This window comes from Chlamydotis macqueenii, chromosome 12 (assembly GCF_036417535.1).
Source record: "Chlamydotis macqueenii isolate bChlMac1 chromosome 12, bChlMac1.mat, whole genome shotgun sequence".
NCBI classification, from domain to species: Eukaryota; Metazoa; Chordata; class Aves; order Otidiformes; family Otididae; genus Chlamydotis; species Chlamydotis macqueenii.
In genome coordinates, this window is record NC_141567.1 from 8523953 (window position 1) to 8545949 (window position 21997).

Below are 21997 nucleotides of genomic sequence, written 5' to 3' on the forward strand. Positions count from 1 at the left end.
TTCCGAAATCAACCATGGTGCAAGGGTCACAGTTGCAACTTCCCTTTTGCAAGTTATTTTCAGCAGACTATACCAAAAAGTGTATGTCTGAATATGTGGGTACAGATGTACACAGCAGATATAGGCATTGGAGCATACAGAAACACTGGATATTTTAGGTTAAATGCATTATTAATGTAACCATTTCTTTGTTTGGGAACTGACAGACAGTAGTGATGGTCTAGAAGTGAAGATACCTGAGCAGTCTCCCCTGCGTGTTGTCCTGGGAAGCTCCCTGAACATCCCCTGTTACTTCAACATCCCAGAGGAACAGGACACCAGTGCTCTGCTGACCCCACGAATCAAATGGAGCAAACTCTCAAACGGGACCGAAGTCGTCTTGCTAGTGGCCACCGGTGGGAAAATCCGTCTCAACACCGAGTACAGGGAGGCAATCTCTTTGCCCAATTACCCCGCCATCCCCACCGATGCCACCTTGGAAATCAAGGCGCTGAGATCCAACCACACTGGGATTTATCGCTGTGAAGTGATGTACGGGATTGAGGACAGACAAGACACGATAGAGGTCTTAGTGAAAGGTGAGACCCTGCCCTTGCTCTTTCCTATCTAGATCTTGCTGCCTGGCCTGGGCAGAAGGGAGGAAGAAATACATGGGCAGAGGAGGTACCGCTCTCCCCGTAGGCATAAACCCTTTTGGTCACATCACAGATAACGCAATGGGTGACTGAGTAAAAGCCATGGACCAGGCATTTATTTCAGCAGGCTAGGACCAGACTAAACAACCCAGTAAAATGACTCATGGTAGAATATATGGCAATAAAATTACTCTTCTGGCAGAACGTGAGTTACAGACACGGCAAGACGACATCCTTGGCAGGAGGTGGTACTGGGCTATTGCTCAGAGGGGTGAAGCTGGAACAAACAGGGCCATTCTAAGACCTTTTAGTTCTTCCAAACATTTTAGGAGATGTGATGCCCTCAGCTGGAGAGTCGGTCTGCTCTGGAAAAACTTTCCCCATCATCTCACAAAGACCATTGTAGTAATACGTGGGTAAAATAACGAAAGTTTCCTACAATCCTTATCTTTATCATGGTTTTCGCTTTCAGTGTAGGATAGGGAGGCAGCTTCCACTACACCAGTTAATCGTCAGGTCTCTGGTGCTCACATGCACTAGAGTACGCATCTGAGAGTGGAAGCTGGGAGCCTCTTCATTGCCTGCTGGTGAATTTTCCACTTAACTTAAAGCCCGCTTTTGGCAGACCAGAGCCATCCTTTATAAGGATCCCCATTCACCAAAAAAATACAGCTTAGATATGTTTGCAGCAGATCTGGAGATTTAAGTGTATTTGTCTCTTGTTATTGTTTCCTGGATGTTTGTACAGTGACTGACGCTCTGCGCCCTTGGTGCTGAGCAGGACCTTGGGAGGTGGGAGCTTTCAAACCCGCACAGCAGCACGGTCCCTGCTCTGCCCCACTGGCTGATTTCTGAACCGTGCATTTAAAAAGCTGCACAGAGCTGTGTCAGGAAAGTATTGAGTCCTCCTGATGGTGATATAGCTCTGGGCAATGGGTGTCTTCCCACTGTTCATGCTATGTTCAGGTACCAACTTTTAACACACCATTGCTTTGTTACAGCACCTTGGGAGAGCAGTCACTGTCCTATGTCACCAGTGTGCTCCACAAGGTCCCGTGGAAGGAGCCCATCAAGTGACCTTTGGCTTGAAATGCTCAAATACAGACAATCAGCATAAATCCTGCATTGTTTCCATGTAGCATCTGTTCTTTGAATCCCTAACTTGTTTGGAAGGGAAGGAGCTGGTTCCTCTCTAGCAGATGTGTGAGTGATGGCCATTGTGTTTTCCAGGCGTCGTATTCCACTACAGAGCAATCTCCACAAGGTATACCTTGAACTTCGAGAAAGCAAAGCAGGCCTGTATCCAGAACAGCGCTGTCATTGCCACCCCCGAGCAGCTGCAGGCTGCCTACGAGGATGGGTACGAGCAGTGTGACGCTGGCTGGCTGGCTGATCAGACTGTCAGGTAAGGAACGGTGGCAGGGAACAGAAAGCCACAGCAGGGTCATTAGGGAAGTGCTTCTGGAATGAAGCCCCCGATTGAAAATAGTTGAGAAACGGTTGCTAAATAGCAGCTGTTGTCATTGCTGGGGTGCAGAGAGATGTGGGGGATTGCAAGCTGTTTGCTGCCGGGGGAGAATCTACAGTAGGAAAGCAGAGTGACCACTGTCCTCCTCAGCTGGTGGTGATAGCTGAGTGGACAATGGCTTCGTCCTGATCCTTCATCCTCCCTGAACAAAGCAGGTGCTACGCCAAGAGGCACAAGTGTGGCTCACCCCCACTGAGCTCTGCATCCCTGGCTGGGGAGACACCTTGGCCTGATGTTTTCAGCTGGTGCTTGCAGGGACCTGCTGTGCTCAGGACCATCAGAGGGAGGGCAGGACTGTAGATCATCCTTCCCCTTCCCCACAACCCAGGAAAACCCACAAAGCATCCAACTGTGCCGTGCTCAGCTACTCCCTCCCAGCCTCCCTGCAGCTGCCAGGGTCCCACCCGCCCTCTCCTCACGCACCCTCTCTCCCCCAGGTACCCCATCCACTGGCCCCGGGAGCGCTGCTATGGCGACAAGGATGAATTTCCAGGAGTGAGGACCTACGGTGTCCGCGAGCCAGATGAAACCTATGATGTTTACTGCTATGCAGAGCAAATGCAAGGTGATTTGGGGCTTTTATTGTCATTTGGGGCAGAAGCAGCTGGGATTGCTGTTCAGCTGTAATACACAGGATTTTTCATCTTATCCAGATTCTCAGGAGTGCAAATGGGAAAGAAAGGTAATTGGGATTAAATTCTGCAGCTAATTCCTGTGCTAATGGCTGGTGTGATTGCAGGTAAAGTCTTCTATGCCACCGCCCCCGAGAAGTTCACCTTCCAAGAAGCTTTTGACAAATGCCGCAGTTTGGGAGCCCGTTTGGCCACCACAGGAGAGCTATACTTGGCCTGGAAGGATGGCATGGACGTGTGCAGCGCAGGCTGGCTGGCCGATCGCAGCGTCCGCTACCCCATTTCCAGAGCACGTCCCAACTGCGGAGGAAACCTGGTGGGCGTGCGGACAGTGTACCTGTACGTCAACCAAACTGGGTACCCTCACCCCGACTCTCGCTACGACGCCATCTGCTATAGCGGTGAGTGCACCAGGGCTGTGGGACTAAGCAATGTGTCTCTATACATCAGCAAGCAGGAGCTCCCTGGCCAGAGCTAATGTCTTCTTTATTTAAAAAAAAAAAAAAAACTGGGAAAAGAAGATTTGGCAAAGGACTTAGTCCCTCTTTCATGTTCAGGTAGGAAGCAGAGTCCAGAAAGTGCCAAGATGTCTACCCTGTACAGGAGGACTCTGAGGAGGTGGGCTTATACAGCCACTTTTTCTCCAGTCCTCCCACACCTTCCAGCTTTGGTAGCTCTCCGGGAGACTTGGAGCTGAGCTCAGGTGCTTTATGTAGAAGACTGAATGCTAGAGACGAAAGAGAAGAAAAAAGAGAACAGATCTGACCATGAAGGTGTGTGTAGGGCTGTGATGTGGTACAGACACATGCCTGAGTTTCCACACTGGGAGAGATCAGAGATGGCAGCAGCCTCTGGCAAGCAGAAATGGGGCAAAATCGCACCTAGGAAGTTGAGCCCATCCCAGCTACTTCCCCTTTCTTCTAACTGCATGCTTCTCCCTGCAGCAAGAAGGAGGCAAAGCACAGTGCTATATGGTCTATTCAGGGCAACCAGAGGCTAACACGCAAATAGGATTGCCAACTTTAAAAAAAATAACAACGATATTTTAAAATATGTTTTGAAACCCCTTTGATACAGATCTGTGGTGCCCAGATGCGTGCACAGTCAGTGTGTCAGGAGGCCCTGTAAAACCTCCCAGAGCCCTCAGAGGTATCCAGCTACATGGCCAAGCTAAAGACCGGTCCACCAAGCCACAGCCTTCAGGTTATCTCAGGGCAAACATCTGAAACTGCTGAGTACAGCGAACCCTTGTCTGAGCATCTCTATTTAATTCTCTGAGTCTCTTGAGGTCTGAGAGGCACCGGCTAAAATGAACTAGCAGGAAAACGGAATTGGAAATAAATAGAGCAGGGAAAGAAGTACTAGGGGAAAAGTCTGACAGTATCTCATTATCTCTCCCTCCCCAGCTGAAACCTGCCTTGCTGCATATCCAAGATCTCCCATGCCTCCCTCAGCTGCCCAGTTCTGTTTTATGCTGCTCTTTAAACTGCCATCCTTGCTGTAGGCTGACCTGCTCAGTGGCATGTCACACACCTTCTCCTGCACCCAAGGGATGTGACTCCAGCAGAAAAGTGATTTGGGAGGGGAAAGATGGCAGTTGTTTGAATATATTGGTATAAGTGACCTCCTTGGCTGTCCTGGTGATGGGGTTAGTGTAATTATATGTGATGAGCTCTCAAGTTCTCGCCTGGCCAGAGCAGAAAGAGGCAGTGATCCTAGTGAGACTTCATGCACTGAGTGTAAAATCCAGTTGCCTTTCTCCCACGGTTCAGACTTGCTGTGGAGGTTACTCAAACTCCCCTACTTCCCTCCGGCCACCTTAAATTCCTTGCAGCAGGCACTAGAGGTCAGTGCAGTCTTGGATATGGGCAAGGTGTTCCCGGGAAGGAGGGCAGGGAAAGTCCCCTCTGGTTTATTGGCTGTGGAGCATGCGGTGGCCCGTTGCCTGTAGCTCATGGACACGCTGTCCTTGCTGAGGTGCTGCAAAGAGTCATAGTGGAGGAAAGAAAACCATTTATTTTCCCAGACTGTCATGGTTTCCCTGCTCCTTTCCAAGCCAGCAAATACCCAGCTTCTTCTCTGAGGCAGCACCCGTGCAGTGCACCTTGCTAGACTGAGCATCTCCTCTCTGACCGCTGCTTTGTCTCCTGATGTAGGGGACGACATGGAGGCTCTGGTCCCAGGGGAGTTCATCGATGAGAAGGAAAGTGAGCTGGGCAGTGCTTTCACCATCCAGACCGTCACCCAGACCGAAGTGGAGCTGCCTCTGCCACGCAACGCCACGGAGGAGGAGGCCCGCGGCAGCATCGCCACGCTGGAGCCCATTGAGATCACACCCGTTGCCACTGAGCTGTACGAGGGCTTCACTGTCCTGCCCGATCTCTTTGCCACCGGTGTCACAGTAGAGACAACAGCCCCAGAGGAGGAGAACGTGACCAGGGGGGAAGTCACAGGGGTGTGGTCTGTACCTGAAGAGGTCACCACCATAGCCTTAGGCACTGGCATCACCACTGTAATGGCAGAGGTGAGCTCTGTCGAAGAGGTCGTGGGGGTGACTGCCACACCAGGACCAGAGTCTGCCTCAGTGTTCACAGTGGAAGATCAGCTTGTGCGAGTGACAGCAGCCCCCGGTGTCGGTCTCCTCCCTGAGCAGCCCATCTCCCCCACAGGTAAGTCACCAGGACTCTGAGAAGCCTGAAGGTCAATTTCTCGTAGAGGTAACCATTCAGCTGAAAACAGCCTGAGCTTCTGCCCCTACCAAGGGTTCCCTGGAGGTGGGCAGGCCTGGTTGGGGTCAGGGACAGGCTGAGTGCTTCCACTGCGGTAGGATAGGAGCGGTGAGGAGGAGGCTGTGGGCCACCCCATCACATGCTGAAAAGGGCTCAGCTGGCTGATGCTTGAAGCTGCAGTGGTCATACTCTGCATTCCCATGTGCATCTGGCTCCAGGGGAGGGGAAAGTCAAGGTAGGAAGATTCTAGAGGAGGGCTAAAGAGACCCCCAGAACATCACCCTCAATGGCAGTGGAGCTCAATGAATGAGGCTTCTCCATCAAAGCGGGTTTGACAGGCACTGGTCCTTGCACTGCTGTTGGGAAGACCACTTCTGGTTACTCATCTCGGTGGAGGGAAGGCCCCATATCTGCTGTCTCACCACAGCTTCTCTTCCCTCAGGTGTGGTGTTTCACTACCGCGCTGCCACCAGCAGATATGCCTTCTCCTTCGTCCAAGCCCAGCAGGCGTGCCTGGAGAACAACGCAGTTATTGCCACCCCTGAACAGCTCCAGGCTGCCTACGAGGCTGGCTTTGAACAGTGTGATGCCGGCTGGCTGCGGGACCAAACAGTCAGGTAAATTATATTGACTTGGGGAAGATACATCTGAAAATGATGATTCAGCCCTGAAACTGATGCTTTACTCTGATCTGTCCCGCTGTTCTGCTATTTGGCATCTAAACCTTTCCTGACCCAAGGCTGTCTCCAGGCCATGGTATCTAGTGGCCAATAAACCTGTTCTTCTCAACCTGTCCTACCCATTTCCTAACCTGTGTAAACATCCTACAGCGGTGAGCTGCCCTGACATGTAGGAAAAGTGGAGGGAAGTTTGTATCCATTGCCCCAGGCTGTAAACGGACTTGTTTCCCAGTCACACTCCGGGCTCTGAGCACCTCTAACAGTGAAGTGTTCGTGTCCTGCACCCAAGTACACTGAGGTTCTTCAGTCCAGGGTACCTAAGGCTGACCTTGGGTAACCTCCTCTCTTCTTCTTTCGGTAGGTATCCCATTGTGAATCCCCGAAGTAACTGCGTAGGAGACAAAGAGAGCTCTCCGGGAGTGCGGTCATACGGCATGCGCCCAGCCTCAGAGACCTACGATGTGTACTGCTACATCGACAGGCTCAAGGGTAGGTTCTTCCCTTGCCTCTGGGCACGGCTGTGGAGCAAAAACATGCTTCACACCTCCACATCTGCGTGTGCGTGGGTGGGATGCAGGACTTACACCTGTATTCTCTCCCATCCCTCAGGTGAGGTGTTCTTCGCAACCCAGCCAGAGCAGTTCACCTTCCCAGAAGCTCAGCAGTACTGTGAGAGCCAAAACGCCACTCTGGCCTCTGTTGGCCAACTCCACGCTGCCTGGAAGCAGGGCCTGGACAGATGCTACGCTGGCTGGTTAGCTGATGGAAGCCTCCGCTATCCTATCGTGAGCCCCCGTCCCGCCTGCGGTGGGGATGCCCCTGGTGTGAGAACCGTCTACCAGCACCACAACCAGACAGGCTTTCCTGACCCACTGTCCCGGCATCACGCCTTCTGCTTCAGAGGTACCCTCACTCCCCTTGCAGGGCGTGTAGACTTGTCTCCTTGGGGAAAGGGATTTCACAAGGGAGGTTAGGCACATTGGGTTGCCGGTTTGGGCAAGGCACTTCACCGGCATCTTGGACTGTGAACTTTTGGAAACTCCTTCTGATACCTTTTTGTTCCAGCTCTGCCACCTGTGGAGGAGGAGGGGGTCACCTCATTCTTTGAAGAAGATGTACTTGCAACCCAAGTGATCCCTGGAGTGGAGGGGGTACCCTCCGGGGAGGAGGTGACCGTGGAGACAGAGTTCGCTACTCAACCTGAGAATCAGACAGCCTGGGGCTGGGGGACAGAGGTCTTTCCAACCGACGTGTCGCTGCTCTCAGGTGGGTCTGAGCTTCCCCATCTCCTGGGTCGCGATGGCTGGTGTTGTAGGGTTGGAACACTCCCAGAATATATGGGCTGTGTCCTTGCTGAAGGGGACTACCTCTAAGTCTAGATTACTATCGCTGTATTAGCAAAGTCTGAAGCTAAGCACACAGGAGGAGCTACACATGTACATTATTGAACTTTTGTCTAGGACTGAACTAAATTACAAGCACGCACAGCATTGCCAAAGCACCTTAAAAGTCACAGAATCATAGAATTATAGAATGGTTTGGGTTGGAAGGGACCTTAAAGATCACCTAGTTCCAACCCCCCTGCCCTGGGCAGGGACATCTTCCACCAGACCAGGTCACTCAAAGCTGCATCCAGCCTGGCCTTGAACACTTCCAGGGATGGGGCATCCATGACTTCTCTGGGCAAAAATATGTTGTTGCATATCTGGGATAGGGAAAGCAGGCTAGAAACAGGTCTCAGGCCATGCCTCTTAAGGAGGACGGAGCTGCAGTGTGGTCAAAGCAGCATCCAAATTTCTCTTCCATGGGTTATCTCCAAGGGAGCTGTAGCTTGGTTTTGGCACCTGGGAATTGGTGTCGCTGTTGCCGTCGTCCCATGTCAGGAGATTACACGTTCTGTCAGTTTCCCAGAGATATTTAATTTATAGTTGTTTAAGATGTAATGTTCATTAATTCAAAGGAACCAAATTATTTCTGCAAGCACACAGGACTTTGTGCATTTATCCCAAAGGTATCCATTTGGAAGTGAAGTCAATCAGGAAACTGTTAATAGCTTATTTAAAACAATTTAGTAAGCAATTTTTCTATATCACTCTCTTTGTTTGCTCTTTCTTTTCCAGTGAGTCCATCTGCTTTTCCTCCAGCTACCGTAATACCAGAGGAAACCAGTACCGATGTCTCCATCAGCGAAGTGTCAGGGGAGGTGACTGAATCTGGAGAGCATCTAGTCAGTGGTGAATCTTCGGCATCTGGATGGGTATCTGGAGTCCCAGATACAAGCGGAGAACCAACTTCTGGAGTTTTGGAACTTAGTGGAGAACACTCAGGGATTGGAGAAAGTGGATTACCATCAGTAGACCTGCATTCCAGTGGCTTTCTACCTGGAGAAAGTGGGCTACCTTCAGGGGACCTAAGTGGAGTGCCTTCTGGCATTGTTGACATCAGTGGCTTACCTTCTGCAGAGGAAGACGTATCGGTGTCTACTTCAAGGATACCAGAAATTAGTGGGATGCCATCTGGGGTGGAAAGCAGTGGGCTGCCTTCTGGATTTAGTGGAGAAATCTCTGGCACTGAGCTTGTCAGCGCCGTGTCATCTGGAGAGGAAAGTGGACTCACTTCTGGTTTTCCTACCGTCTCTCTTGTGGATACCACATTGGTGGAAGTTGTAACAACAGCACCAGAACGGCGAGAGGAGGGAAAAGGATCCATTGGAGTCAGCGGTGAAGGAGATCTGTCAGGCTTCCCGTCTGCTGAGTGGGACACCAGTGGAGGACCCCGAGGGTTACCCTCAGGAGCTGAGCTCAGCGGGGAGCCCTCTGGAGAGCCTGAGCTCAGCGGGGAGCCTTCTGGGGTGCCCGAGCTCAGCGGGGAGCCCTCCGGAGGGCCTGAGCTCAGCGGGGAGCCTTCTGGGGTGCCCGAGCTCAGTGGGGAGCCTTCTGGGGTGCCCGAGCTCAGTGGGGAGCCCTCCGGAGGGCCTGAGCTCAGCGGGGAGCCTTCTGGGGTGCCCGAGCTCAGCGGGGAGCTCTCCGGAGGGCCTGAGCTCAGTGAGTTGCCCTCAGGACTAGACGTCAGTGGAGAACCATCTGGAACACATGAGGTCAGTGGCTTGGTGGATCTAAGTGGCCTTACTTCTGGTATTGATGGAAGCGGTGAGGCCTCAGGCATTACCTTTGTAGATGTCAGTTTAGAGGAAGTGACAACAACCTCCTCAACTACAGGAGCAGAAGCAAAAGAGATTTTGGAAATCAGTGGATTGCCTTCAGGAGGAGAAGATGCATCAAGCATGGTATCTGGGAGTTTAGACATCAGTGGTGAGCCTTCTGGGCATGTAGACTTTGGTGGGAGTGCTTCTGGAGTGCTTGAGATGAGCGGACATCCAAGTGGAGTGATTGACAGCAGCGGAGAAGTCTCTGGAGTTGATGTCACCAGTGGCCTACTGTCTGGAGAGGAAAGTGGACTCGCCTCTGGTTTTCCCACAGTCTCTCTTGTGGATACCACTTTGGTGGAAGTTGTAACACAGACACCAGTTGCACAAGAGGTGGGAGAAGGGCCATCTGGGATGATAGAAATCAGTGGATTTCCTTCTGGAGACAGAGGACTATCTGGAGAAGGGTCTGGAGCCGTGGAGACTAGTGGGTTTCCTTCAGGGATAGGAGACTTCAGTGGAGAGCCATCTGGAATCCCATACATCAGTGGAGATATTTCTGGAGCCACAGATCTAAGTGGACAATCTTCAGCAGTGACTGATATTAGTGGGGAGGCCTCAGGGCTTCCAGAAGTCACTTTAGTCACTTCTGACTTAGTAGAAGTTGTGACCAGACCAACAGTATCACAGGAACTGGGTGGGGAAACAGCCGTCACATTTCCCTACAGTTTTGGGCCAAGTGGTGAGGCCTCTGCATCTGGTGAACTAAGCGGAGAAACATCTGCATTGCCAGAAATTGATACAGGAACATCAACAGCTTACGAAATCAGTGGGGAAACATCTACTTTTCCTGAAACTGGTATAGAAACATCCACAATTCAAGAAATCAGCGGGGAAACATCTGCATTTCCTGAAACTAGTGCAGAAACATCCACGATGCATGAAATCAGTGGGGAAACATCTGCATTTTCTGAAACTAGTGCAGAAACATCCACAATGCATGAAATCAGTGGGGAAACATCAGCATTTCCTGAATTTAGCATAGAAACATCAACAATTCAAGAAATCAGTGGGGAAACATCTGCATTTTCTGAAACTAGTGCAGAAACATCCACAATTCATGAAATCAGTGGGGACACATCTGCATTTCCTGAATTTAGCATAGAAACATCAACAATTCAAGAAATCAGTGGGGAAACATCTGCATTTCCTGAAATTATCACAGAAACATCCACAAGTCAAGAAGCCAGGGGTGAAACATCTGGCTATCCTGAAATTATCATAGAAACATCCACAGTTCAAGAAGTAAGTGGGGAAACCTCTGTGTTTCCTGAAAGTAGCACAGACACATCCACAATACAAGAAGTAAGTGGGGAAACCTCTGCATTTCCTGAAATTAGAATAGAAACCTCCACCATTCAAGACATCAGTGGGGAAACGTCTGCATTTCCTGAAATTAGAATAGAAACATTCACAAGTCAGGAGGCCAGGGGTGAAACATCTGGCTATCCTGAAATTACCATAGAAGCTTCAACAGTCCATGAAAACAGTGGAGAAACATCTGCATTTCCTGAAATTAGCATAGAAACATCCACAGTCCATGAAATTAGTGGGGAAAGTTCTGCATTTCCTGAAATTAGAATAGAAACATCCACAAATCAAGAAGCCAGAGGTGAAACATCTGGCTATCCTGAAATTACCATAGAAACATCCACAGTTCAAGAAGTAAGTGGGGAAACATCTGCATTTCCTGAAATCAGCATAGAAACTTCCACAGTCCATGAAATTAGTGGGGAAAGTTCTGCATTTCCTGAAATCAGAATAGAAACATCCACAAATCAAGAAGCCAGGGGTGAAACATCTGGTTATCCCGAAATTAGCATAGAAACATCCACAGTCCATGAAACCAGTGGAGAAACATCTGCATTTCCTGAAATTAGCATAGAAACTTCAACGGTCCACGAAATCAGTGGAGAAGCATCTGCATTTCCTGAAATTAGAATAGAAACATCCACAAGTCAAGAAGCCAGGGGTGAAACATCTGCCTATCCTGAAATCAGCATAGAAACTTCTACAGTCCATGAAATCAGTGGGGAAACATCTGCATTACCTGAGATTAGCATAGAAACACCAACAAGTCAAGAAGCCCGAGGTGAAACGTCTGCCTATCCCGAAATCAGCACAGAAACATCCACAGTTCAAGAAGTAAGTGGGGAAACCTCTGCGTTTCCTGAAATTAGAATAGAAACATCCACAAGTCAAGAAGCCCGGGGTGAAATATCTGCATTTCCTGAGATTAGTATAGACACATCCACAGTCCATGAAACCAGTGGAGAAACATCCGCATTGCCTGCTGCTAACATCGAAACAGCTGCCACGTCTTTGGCCAGTGGTGAGCCCTCTGGAGCTCCTGAGGAGAAGGAAACTCCTGGTGCCACATCTGGAGTTGTGACACACTTGATCACAGGTGTTTCTGGGGAAATCTCTGCCCCAGACGTTGTAATTAGTACCAGTACTCCAGATGTTGGACCAACGCAGGGATACAGGCACCCTGAAGAGGCTCAGCTGGAAATAGCGCCCTCCCCTCCCGTGGTGTCAGGACAAGAGGCGGAGACAGCTGCTGTTCTAGACAATCCCCATCTGCTGGCCACTGCTACTGCTGCCCTGCCTCAAGTCTCGCAAGAAGCAATAGATGCATTAGGACCCACCGCAGAAGGTACCACATCTTCTTCCTGTACAGGAGGGAATGCGCTATGGGAGGGAAGGTTAATGTTCTCTGCTTCTTCTACAGCAGATAATATTAACACAGAAGCAGACTTGAACAGAATGTTATTGTGGTGGGAAGCCATAAACAAGTGGGGTTTTTCACAGGTCGTGTTCAATAGCTTCTCTCTTAACAAAAGATAGTCTGTATTTGGGCAGGTAATGCAATTATCCATCCACTGTAACTGCATCCCAGAAGCCTCTAGGACCTCCCTCCTGTCTGCCCATGGCAATTACATGCCCCTGGGAAGAGCAGGAGAGGACCAGTTCAAAGGAAGCACCAGGAGATGCATATCTGGCCTTCCCCCACCGCACCACAGCAGTAGGCATCAGTTGCTCCTCTGAATTGCTGGTCCTGGAGGATGCGGCTGCACCCCAGCTGTGATGAGCAGCCCAGTGGAGCTGGCATCTGCCAGGAACATGATGGAGGCATCGTCTGCCCATGCCCCCCGGGGTACATGAGTGATCGCTGGAACATAGGCGAGCTCTCCCCTCTGCGCTGCCAGAGGAGGGGGCTTGAAAAAGAGTGTTCTGTGCATGGTCATTGAGAGCTGCTGTGACCAGGTGCCTGGGTCTGACAGAGCTGGGACAGGCACTAGGGTATTCATGTCCCCTCTGAAATTGCTCTTAGCCACTGCTATAATCTAGAGAAAACAACTTTTTTTTCTTCTCATGTGGAAACAAGAGCAAAGACGCTCCACCCACCAGAGACTTCCACGCTGGCTACTGGCTGCAGCTGAGGGGTTGGATAAGATGGGCTGCAAGTCTCCGTCCTGTTTTGTTTCTCTTTCCATCATGCGTTGACTTGCTGCCTGTATCCCCGAGTGTTTCACAGCACTTGCTCCAGAACAGGAGGCTGGCAATCAGCAGCTTCGCAGTGCCGAGGGGTAAGAGGCAAAGCAAGCCAGGCAGGGACAAAAATCTCTGCTCTCAGCATCCTCTGTACTGAGTGCAGTGTTTGCATCAGACAAACAGCTCCAGTCCCTTTGGCACAGAGCGTGATCGCCCTCTGGTCTGCATCTTCTGCTGCTCTCTGCAGCTAGAGCAGGCTAAACGCGTGAGACGATGCTCAGAGCATCGTTACCTTTTGTCAGCTCCACTGATAAATGCCCTTCCTTCCACCCTGCCCCTTCTTGGCATTTTAGTGCTCTGTCTTTGGTAGGACCTCTTGCTTCCAAGTATAAACAGACCCAATATTTAAATCTGAGTAACCATTTATGGTGAAAACACTCTGCTAGCTTTCTGACAAGCATCCCCCAAGCAGTGTTCACATTGCAGTGAGAAGAAAATGAGATGGGGGCATCGTTGTTCTTGCTGGTGGCTGCTTCTTGGCCAAGGTTGGAGCCCAGTCCCGGTAACACAGAATGTCCCACGACATCCCTGGCCACGACTTGGTTTCACTTTGCTGCAATTAGAAGCCATCTCCCTGGGACAGGCCCCATTTCAAAGCCACCAATGCTTGTGCTGCCATATGAAGGTCTTGCATATGCTCTGTTCTCAACAGGCTGCTTGTTCATGTAGGATATGTTACTTAACTACGGTGTAAAATGTATGTGCAAAGAGATTTGCTCAGTTCCTTCTAGCTAAAGTAATATTAATTCCACTCTCTCCCCATTTTACCTCCTGAACTGCTTCTTTTTGGTTAATTTACACCATTCAGCACAGGTAGCTCTGGACTCAGTAAGGGTCTGTAAGTGCAGGGCTTTGTGAAGCTCAGCCTGGTTTCTAACATCATTTCCATCCCCAAAGTGTTTCGAATGAGTCACTGCACTTCCCTCCGCGTCACTTCTCTCCCTCGGAGAAAGCAGGTAATCACAAACCTTTGTTCAGCCCAGCTCATAACACATTTGAGGTCCCATCTGCCTCTGCTGAGCAGCTGCACAGCAGATGCTGGAGGAGCGGGTGAGGGCAGGTCAGCGGGGTTGTTCCCAGAACACTGGTCCAGCCTGGCACTGAGTCAGGGGCTTGGCAGGGTGCTGCAGGAGTTACGCACCCAACGCCCTCCTTGCACACCGAATGGGCTCTGCTTTTGGGCCATGTCCGCTGCCACGTCCAAGACTGGAGACAAAAACAAGCCAGCGAAGGCATGGTTGAGGGGAAGGAAGGAAACTAGCCAGTGAGGATCAGCAAAAAAAAAAGAAAAGTTAAAAAAAAAAAATTTGGCCCCAAAGTATGGCTTTATTTCACTGCTTTTTCTTTTTATAAATTACCCACAAGGCGATTGCCAGATTCTTCAGAGCGTTTGTTAGCCAACATTCTTGAGAAGTATTTTGAAAGAAAACCATGTGTTCAGCAGCTCATGTGTGAAGAAGCTTGAAAAATCATCTGAAATCCGAACGTGTTGTGTATTTACAAGTCACAGAGATTAGGATGTAGCAGCTGGGGATTCTTAGCAGGTGACAGGGAGAGGTAAGTGAGGACTGCATGAAGCTTAATTGCAGACTCTTTATAGACTAGAGATGAGCTTCAGTATATGTGTGTGGCTGGTGCTCCCACCAGGGAAAATATTCCAGGGCAAAACTTCTCTTTTACTTGTAAGCTTCTTTAGTATAGTGTCCCTATAGGGTTAAATGCAGTTCTGGTCAGGGTCTGAAGGAAGCTCATCCAGGTGGCAAGAAAATGTATGGACCATGAATATGCAATACCCCTGCAACAAGGCAAACTTCGTCTAGAGAATTAGAGAAAAATGATGACAAAAGAATCAAAAAAAAAAAAAAAAAAAAGGAAAAAAATCAGAGATTTCCTTTTTTGGGTCGTTACTCTTTACAGTGCTCTGGGGATTGCGAAAGTGGAAAGAAGAGCTGTAGGCTGGAACCCAAAATGATCTTTCCCATGCTGCAGCTGCCTTTTTACCTGAAGCTTCCCAGTCTTGAAATTTAGCTCTTGCAAAAAGATGCATTCCAGTATCTGTTCCTTGTGCTATGCTCAGAGTTTGTGGGATGTAATGGATGCCCATCAAGTGCAATTACTTTTTACAAACATCAAAGCACAGGTGAAGCCAGTTCAATTTACAAAAGGAGCTTGGAGGGAGGAGCAGGGAGACATATGGTTGTTGCCCTCTTGTCCTGTCCTTGAAGAGTTCCAGTTAGATCCAGCAGCCTTTTTGGTGGGATGATTCAAGAAGAACAGTATTTTTCTGCTCTGCTGTAGCCTCTACTTCTCCCTAAAAGCCAGAGCCAGAAGCACAAGAAGACCAAAGATTAACACTTGAAGTGCCAGTATTTTTTAGTATTTAACCAAATTGAAGGCTACGCATGCCCATGTCTTTAGTCAGCAGTTTGATTCCTCTGCGAGGACAGGAACCCCACAAGCTTGAAGAATTATCCGTAATCTTGGCTTCTTCATCCACAGTTTTGCCAGCTCAGCGGGTCTTTTCGCTTCTGGTAACATTTGAAGACAAATAATTATTAGCTGAAAAAAGCATGCTGGCAATTCAGTGAAAGGCTGTGGTTTGGAGCACTCTGACCAGTTGATGACTTGAAAACTTCACTCAGGTCAGGAGGGAAAAAGGAGAAATGTGCTGAAATGGCAGCTATTTATGGTAAGTTTTGCTTCTCTCTGGTGAAATTAGTTCATGGACTCTGCTGCCTAGGGTGCCAGCACAGCTGAAGGTTAGAATTCAAATGAGGAAAGGTCTTGATGGGGTTTCCTTCTTCATGCCCTGGAAGCCCAAGGGATAGAATTTTGCTGGTCCAGAGAAGATCAACCCAGAAGAAAAAAGTGTAGAAAACATTCAGCTGATTCATAATGTTTCACCTAACATGGAATGGAGAGTACATCCTCAAGAAAGAGATGGAGGTACCACATGATTGGATGTCTCCTGAATATAGTGTCCATTTTGCACCAGAAGTTCATTAGCTTAATTAAAACCTTTATCTGAAGAGGCAACCTACAGTCCTGGACCAGTGTTTTATACACATTTGTTTATTTCTACATACAGTATTTTGGGTGCAGAGATGTCCAGATTGCCTGAGCTCTCCTTCCATGTAAGCGTTGGACAAATCAAAGGTCCCAGCACATCAGCAGGTTCTCCTGGAAACTTTCTGGTTTCTAGGTGAATACAACTTTTTAAGGCTGTGACAATGTCTGCCCTTCTGCTGCATGGAGGCTTTGGATTAATTATTGTAGTTAATTATTATAATTACTTAATTGCTCATCGTAAGTAACTAGCTGGCTATGTGATGTTTGATGCTAGAACTTTACTTAAAATGTGAGAGAACTGTTTTCCCCATCTCCTGTTGCACTTTTCTTGCAGGAGTCACCCTACAATTGCTCCAATGTTTTTCTTTGCTGTTTGAGCTATTAGATCGACAGTTCAAAAATCCCAGGACTCTCAGAAAAGCAAATTTAATTTGTAACTCAATATTTTTTTTTTCCTCCGTCTCTAGAAGATAATTATCTAGCAGGTCTCTGAGTCCCTGTTTGGATAATTGCGTTTACGAGGAGAACTATAAAGAAAGAGCGAGACACACAACAGGGACTGCTGGACATCCTGAAAATGCCTTACCTTTCAGTCTTACCTTTTCCTCTCTGCAGAACAAAAATTAGAGTTTAAATCCTAAGGTATACTTCTAAACCGGTTACTCACAGCTTCAGTAAAACTATGCCATTTGTTCAGGGTTTGGGTGATAGCATCCTCTCTGTTCACAAACTGCTTCTCCTTAGTACGTGGAGCTGACCTTGTTTAGCGGGTCGATTCTTGCTCAGTTCAAGGGGTTGATTCTTGCTCATCTTCCACACAGGCTGCCATCAGGAGAAACGCACAGACTGTATTGTTTTAAAAAGTCTTAGCGCTGTTTCTAGTATTGTCTTCATAGCTTGGGATGACGGCTTTTAAAAGCATTTTCTCCTCACCACTGACACTATGTGCCCACTTCTGCATGCCATTTGGCTTCTGAGCAAAACCAGGACCAATCTATTTCTCTTTCATTTCTAAAGGATCTCCCTTTCCAGTTTCCATGATCTAGTACACCAAGTTGTTTTCAAAAGCATTGGGAGAATAATTATGTTGTGTTTAGCTGCACTAAAAGAAAATAGTTCTGACTAAATACAGAATGCATCTGGCAACGTAAGAGAAAGCTTAGGAAGAAAATGGTGAAATAAATTCGGAGTTTGCATTGTAGCTATGTAACTCCCCTTGCTTTCTCCAGCCAACAGTTTACTTCTTCCAGATGCCCTGTTTACATTGGATATTTTGTTTTAATTGTTTTATTTTTAAAAAAATCTAGAAGTTAGACCTTGGGTCCTGTTAGTAGCAAAAAATAGAAACCGTTGTGACAATAGATTTGAATAATCTTTGCAACTTCTGGCTGATATTAACTGCAGTACAAATCATCTTCTAAAGAGCTGCTAATTTTGCATTATCTTCAAGAAGTGAGTTAATAATATGTTCTAAATGGGCTTCCTGTTCCTGGCACAGCAAGGCATTTTCTACCCTGTCTTCATCTTAGAGCCAAAGCTCTTGAAAACCACGGCTGCCTCTGTTCTGCATCCCATGCCGCACCGCTTGTCCTTTGTTAGCGCTGGGTAATAATAGCAGTAGTCTTGTCTTCTTGTCGGTTGATAAGCACTTGAGCTGCACCTCAAAGCAAAGCTGACTTTTGAATGACGGCTCACCGAAGCAAATAAATAGCTCGCGTCTGCGTAAGATCCTTGGGTGTCAAGGTAGCTGGCAGCCGGTGCTGTGGAAGTGGGGGCTCGCTCCATGCCGAGCGGAGCTGGCACACCTCGCGCGCCGCGGGCTTTTCAGCTGGCTGAAGAGGTGTACAGTGATTTACTGACCTCATCTAGCTCTGAACTCTGTGGAAGTGGGTACATTTATGGTATATAAAATGTTACGAAGGAAATAGCCAAGCGTTGCATGATAGATGGGATTTTTTTTTTACTGGAGTTCTCACCTGCTGTAAATCCTGTGGTTTTGATGCAATATCCTAGAAACACAGACAAAGCGACTCACCAGGGTTTCCACAGATAATGTTGCTGCCAATTTTACCATTTAGAACTTACTTTTCTAAAAAACCTCCAAGACCCAGATTTTCTGGGAGGACCAGATTCAGCAACGCTTCCTCCAGCCCAGCTGATACATTTGAGTTTCCTGATATCAGCTTGGTGACATGATTCTACATCCAGATGGAGACAGGCTCGCTGCCCCAACAGCCCAATGGCCTGAAGGGGGAATTTGGTATTTACGATCATCATGTGTTTAAAACATCTTCTCTCCAGCCATTTGCAGCATGCTTTTGGGGGGGAGGAAACAAAACCAACCACCTGTCCGTGTCTCACTTGTATTTGTTGTCTGTTTTTCCAACACTACCCACACCCTTTCTCTATATGTCATATATAAAAATATATATGTATATGTATGGAGAGATATGTAACATATATATTACATGCAGAGATTTGTTTTTACAGCATATATAATATGTGCAATCATATTATATGCAATATCTGTAAAAGGAAATTCTGTTCCAGTGTTATTTCCCAGCTGGAAATTTGTGGCAATGACTTCGCACATGCATGCCCACTCCCTTCTCTCAAGACCAGGGACGGCAACTCACAGCAGGTCTCCTGCATCTCAGAAGAGACCTTGAACGTGCCAAATATTAGTCCATGAGGCCGAAGACTGCTGAAGACTCATTATTCCCTGCTAAATGTTCTGCTTTAGCTCTCATATGTGCTTTGTTCCCACTTCTGCAGCGTGCTTTCCAATTCGCAGAGCCTAATGGACAAAGGAGAGCCTTTCCTTACTTGTTCAGCTGAAACCCGCTGCAATCAACACGAACTTCTGCTGTCACTGCTGTTGGGAAGCCCAAGGGTCTTCTAGAATTGTAATGATTCCTCAGGATACCTCATTTTCGTTTATGCTCTTTGTCTTCTAGGAACTCCAAGTGTGACTAATAGGCAATAGCCAGCCAAGTTCAACTCTTCACTTCTGTTAGGCCCATGACCCCGATTTTGTTCTGGAAAGTATTTATTAGTGTCATGGAAACAGGATCTCCAATTCTTTTCATGCTGCAGTGAACAAAGAAACCCAGAAAACAACCATGAGTATTTAGAAGGCCAATCCAGAGAAATAAATTCTTTCTCTCAGAGAACTGCAAAACTGGAATAAGAGGTTCATCAGCCTTCTGAGGAATAATTGCGTTGCTCGCAGTGATACAGCCTAGAACAAAGATGACGACCTTCCTGTTCCAGAGCACGAACCGATTTACCATCCAAGGTCAGAGAGAATTTTCTCCGTCACTCAGGCACGTTACAGAACATGTCAACTTTCAGTTGACATATCAGACATTGGCCACTGAGTGACCAGCAGCCATATGGAGTATTACACACATCTGTTCTCATGTGTCTGGAGACACCGAACAGCTGGGCCATGGTTCTGCAGGGAGACAATATCCGACCAAATATATCCCAATCAGAAGATGAGCACAGATCCTGGGGAGTCGCTGCTCTGCTCTGGTATTTCCATAGCCAGAACGTTTGTCATCTTTGAATGTTTCCTCACTAACCCCTCTCATCCACAAGAAGAGCATGGAGTGTTAATCAGCACTTTCAAAGCCTTGTATTTCTTCTGAGAGTGAAAAAAAGAAACATTGTCTCGCATGAGGATCTAACCAGTCATCACTTAACCTAACCTGCATGGATGTGCTCCCATTTTCTTCCTTAGTCTTCCTCCTTGTTTCTGAGTTGAACGTCTCTGAAATCTTTCAGTTCTCAATGATTCTTCTTCTAAAGCTCAATAAGTAGGATTAAGGCTCAATCAGGAGAGATACTGGGAGAAGAGCTTTTACTTTCAGCACAGGCTAGATTTTACAATATCGAGACAAATTGGTTACCTGTGGCCTTCTTCACAACATCTATGCTTCCTTTCTTCTGCCCCAAGATGACAGAGGATGGAAGTGCTACCAAACAGTAGCATTGTGCTAATTAGCAAGTTGAGAAACACTGGAGAGTTGGAAGCCAAACCCTTCCCGTATCAACTTCTCTGTTCACATCCAGAAAAGCAGAAAGAATCTTAAGGGCTGTTCTAGGTGGGAAACTAAGAGTAGTTTGTTGTTTCCTCCACCAAGAGGGAATCTACAGCTGGAAAACATCTATAGCTTCTACCAGCCCCATCACAAGCAAGAAAGAGCATACTGGGGACAGGTCTGGAGAAAAAGGCACTGCACTCCAGTGTTCTTCACCAAGCAAGAAGCACCCATAGCCAGGCCTGAGATCCTCAAAGGGAAGAGGTTGAGGTTCTCTGAACCACCTTTGAACCCAATTCTTTTCTTCCCTGCATTTTCTTCATCTTCACTGAGAAGATTCCTTGCCCCAGAACTTCACCTAAATTATGGTTAGGAAGAAACTAGTAATGAGCACTGGAAGGAAGGCCAGTTAGGAGACAGAGAGATAGAGATCTATTTCAGGATGTTTCCATCACTTATGGGAATTCCAGGCTCTTCCTTGTAGGCCTATAGCTGATAGACACAGACCCAAGTTTGCATGTTCGAGCCATCAGGCAGAGGCAGCAGACAAAGAAGAGTTACCACAACTATCAAAGACACTGAATGCTATGTATTGGATACGTCTTGCTGAGCTTGCTTATCTTCAGAGTGGTGTTCAACCACCAAGTGACAGAGAACAAATGTCTTCTTTGTAGGGTGGGTTGGGTCTCTTGCCTTCATTCTTCCAGCAGCAGCAGTGGTAGTATGTTTTAAAGTAAGACCCTAGCAACTCCCATGTTCTGCCAAAACAACCGATGTTCCCTCCTAAACAAGCAAGGAAACAAGTTCTCCTGTTGGTGGAGTTGTCTGCCCAGACCCCTAATGGAAGCCCTTGCTTTCTTGCAGACATTGATGAATGCCACTCAAGCCCCTGTCTGAACGGAGCTACCTGCGTTGATGGCATCGACTCTTTCAAATGCTTATGCCTTCCCAGCTACGGAGGGGACCTATGTGAGATCGGTACGGCCTACCTGGCTTCAGCTAATCTTACTAACTGCTGCACTACCTAGTTCCTACCTTACCCCCCAAAAACGCTGATCCCAAATGCTTCCATCAGTCCTGCCCTCATCTCAGTGAGCTAACCTCTAACAGCAGTGTAAAATATAGTAGGGAAAAGATTTGAGACTTTTGCATATGTATTTTGATAACTTTGCTCATCACAGCACTGTGTCCTCTAAGATCCTTAAGCAGGAGCTTCTTGTGTCTTCTTCAGCTTTCTCTTTTTCAAGTTTCTCTCATGAAGCTCCACGCAGATTGTAACAGAAGTCACTGTCTCTTTGGGTCAAGGGTCTTTCTGTTCATCTGTAACAGTAGTGAAAATCTGAGTACATCTTCACCCCAGGCAAACTTTCTCTGCTAGACTGGAATTTCATGGAAGGATGCTTCAACTGAGCCATGTAAAATGATTGTGTTTCTCTCTGTGAAGATGCAGCCAACAGAAGCCTCATTCACTCCAGGAATCTCCACCAATTTGACACAGCATGACATTTTTGTCATCTCTTCAACTCAGCTTCCTGTGGCAAAATCAGCAGGGAATGTATATCTTCAAGAGAACATGACATGACCTATTTTTCAATCAAAATTAGGTACTCTGACCTGCACTAATACTTCTTTTTGTTTCTACAAGGAAAGAAAAAAAAAAGAGTTGTTTTTTTTTCTTAAAGCTGATGGAAGTCCAAACTTTTGTCAGCTTAGCTGAGGGGAAGCTCTCCTGCCTTGCTCAAACAAAAGAAGAAAAAGGTTGCAGTGTCTTCTTCACCTTGGCGTGAGAAATGATGATATGTATTGGCTTTTCTCCTACAATTTCTATGCATCTCTCTTTCTGCTTCTGATAAGAACATATGGAGTAGACCATAAGAAGGCACCTCAGGATCATTGGACCATCTGTCTTAACATCACT

General features: G+C 47.6%; 1 protein-coding gene across 1 annotated transcript in view; it reads left to right on the plus strand.

The window, feature by feature from the left end:
• Nucleotides 1-21997, plus strand: part of ACAN (aggrecan) — a 50513-nt gene that overhangs the window by 22840 nt on the left and 5676 nt on the right. The window contains exons 3-14 of the mRNA XM_086757143.1: nucleotides 207-578; nucleotides 1866-2040; nucleotides 2601-2728; nucleotides 2903-3196; nucleotides 4952-5464; nucleotides 5967-6141; nucleotides 6566-6693; nucleotides 6814-7107; nucleotides 7270-7470; nucleotides 8325-10218; nucleotides 10459-12065; nucleotides 20944-21057. Coding sequence (XP_086613269.1) covers nucleotides 207-578; nucleotides 1866-2040; nucleotides 2601-2728; nucleotides 2903-3196; nucleotides 4952-5464; nucleotides 5967-6141; nucleotides 6566-6693; nucleotides 6814-7107; nucleotides 7270-7470; nucleotides 8325-10218; nucleotides 10459-12065; nucleotides 20944-21057 — 5895 coding nt within the window. The remainder of the gene's footprint in view (nucleotides 1-206; nucleotides 579-1865; nucleotides 2041-2600; nucleotides 2729-2902; nucleotides 3197-4951; nucleotides 5465-5966; nucleotides 6142-6565; nucleotides 6694-6813; nucleotides 7108-7269; nucleotides 7471-8324; nucleotides 10219-10458; nucleotides 12066-20943; nucleotides 21058-21997) is intronic.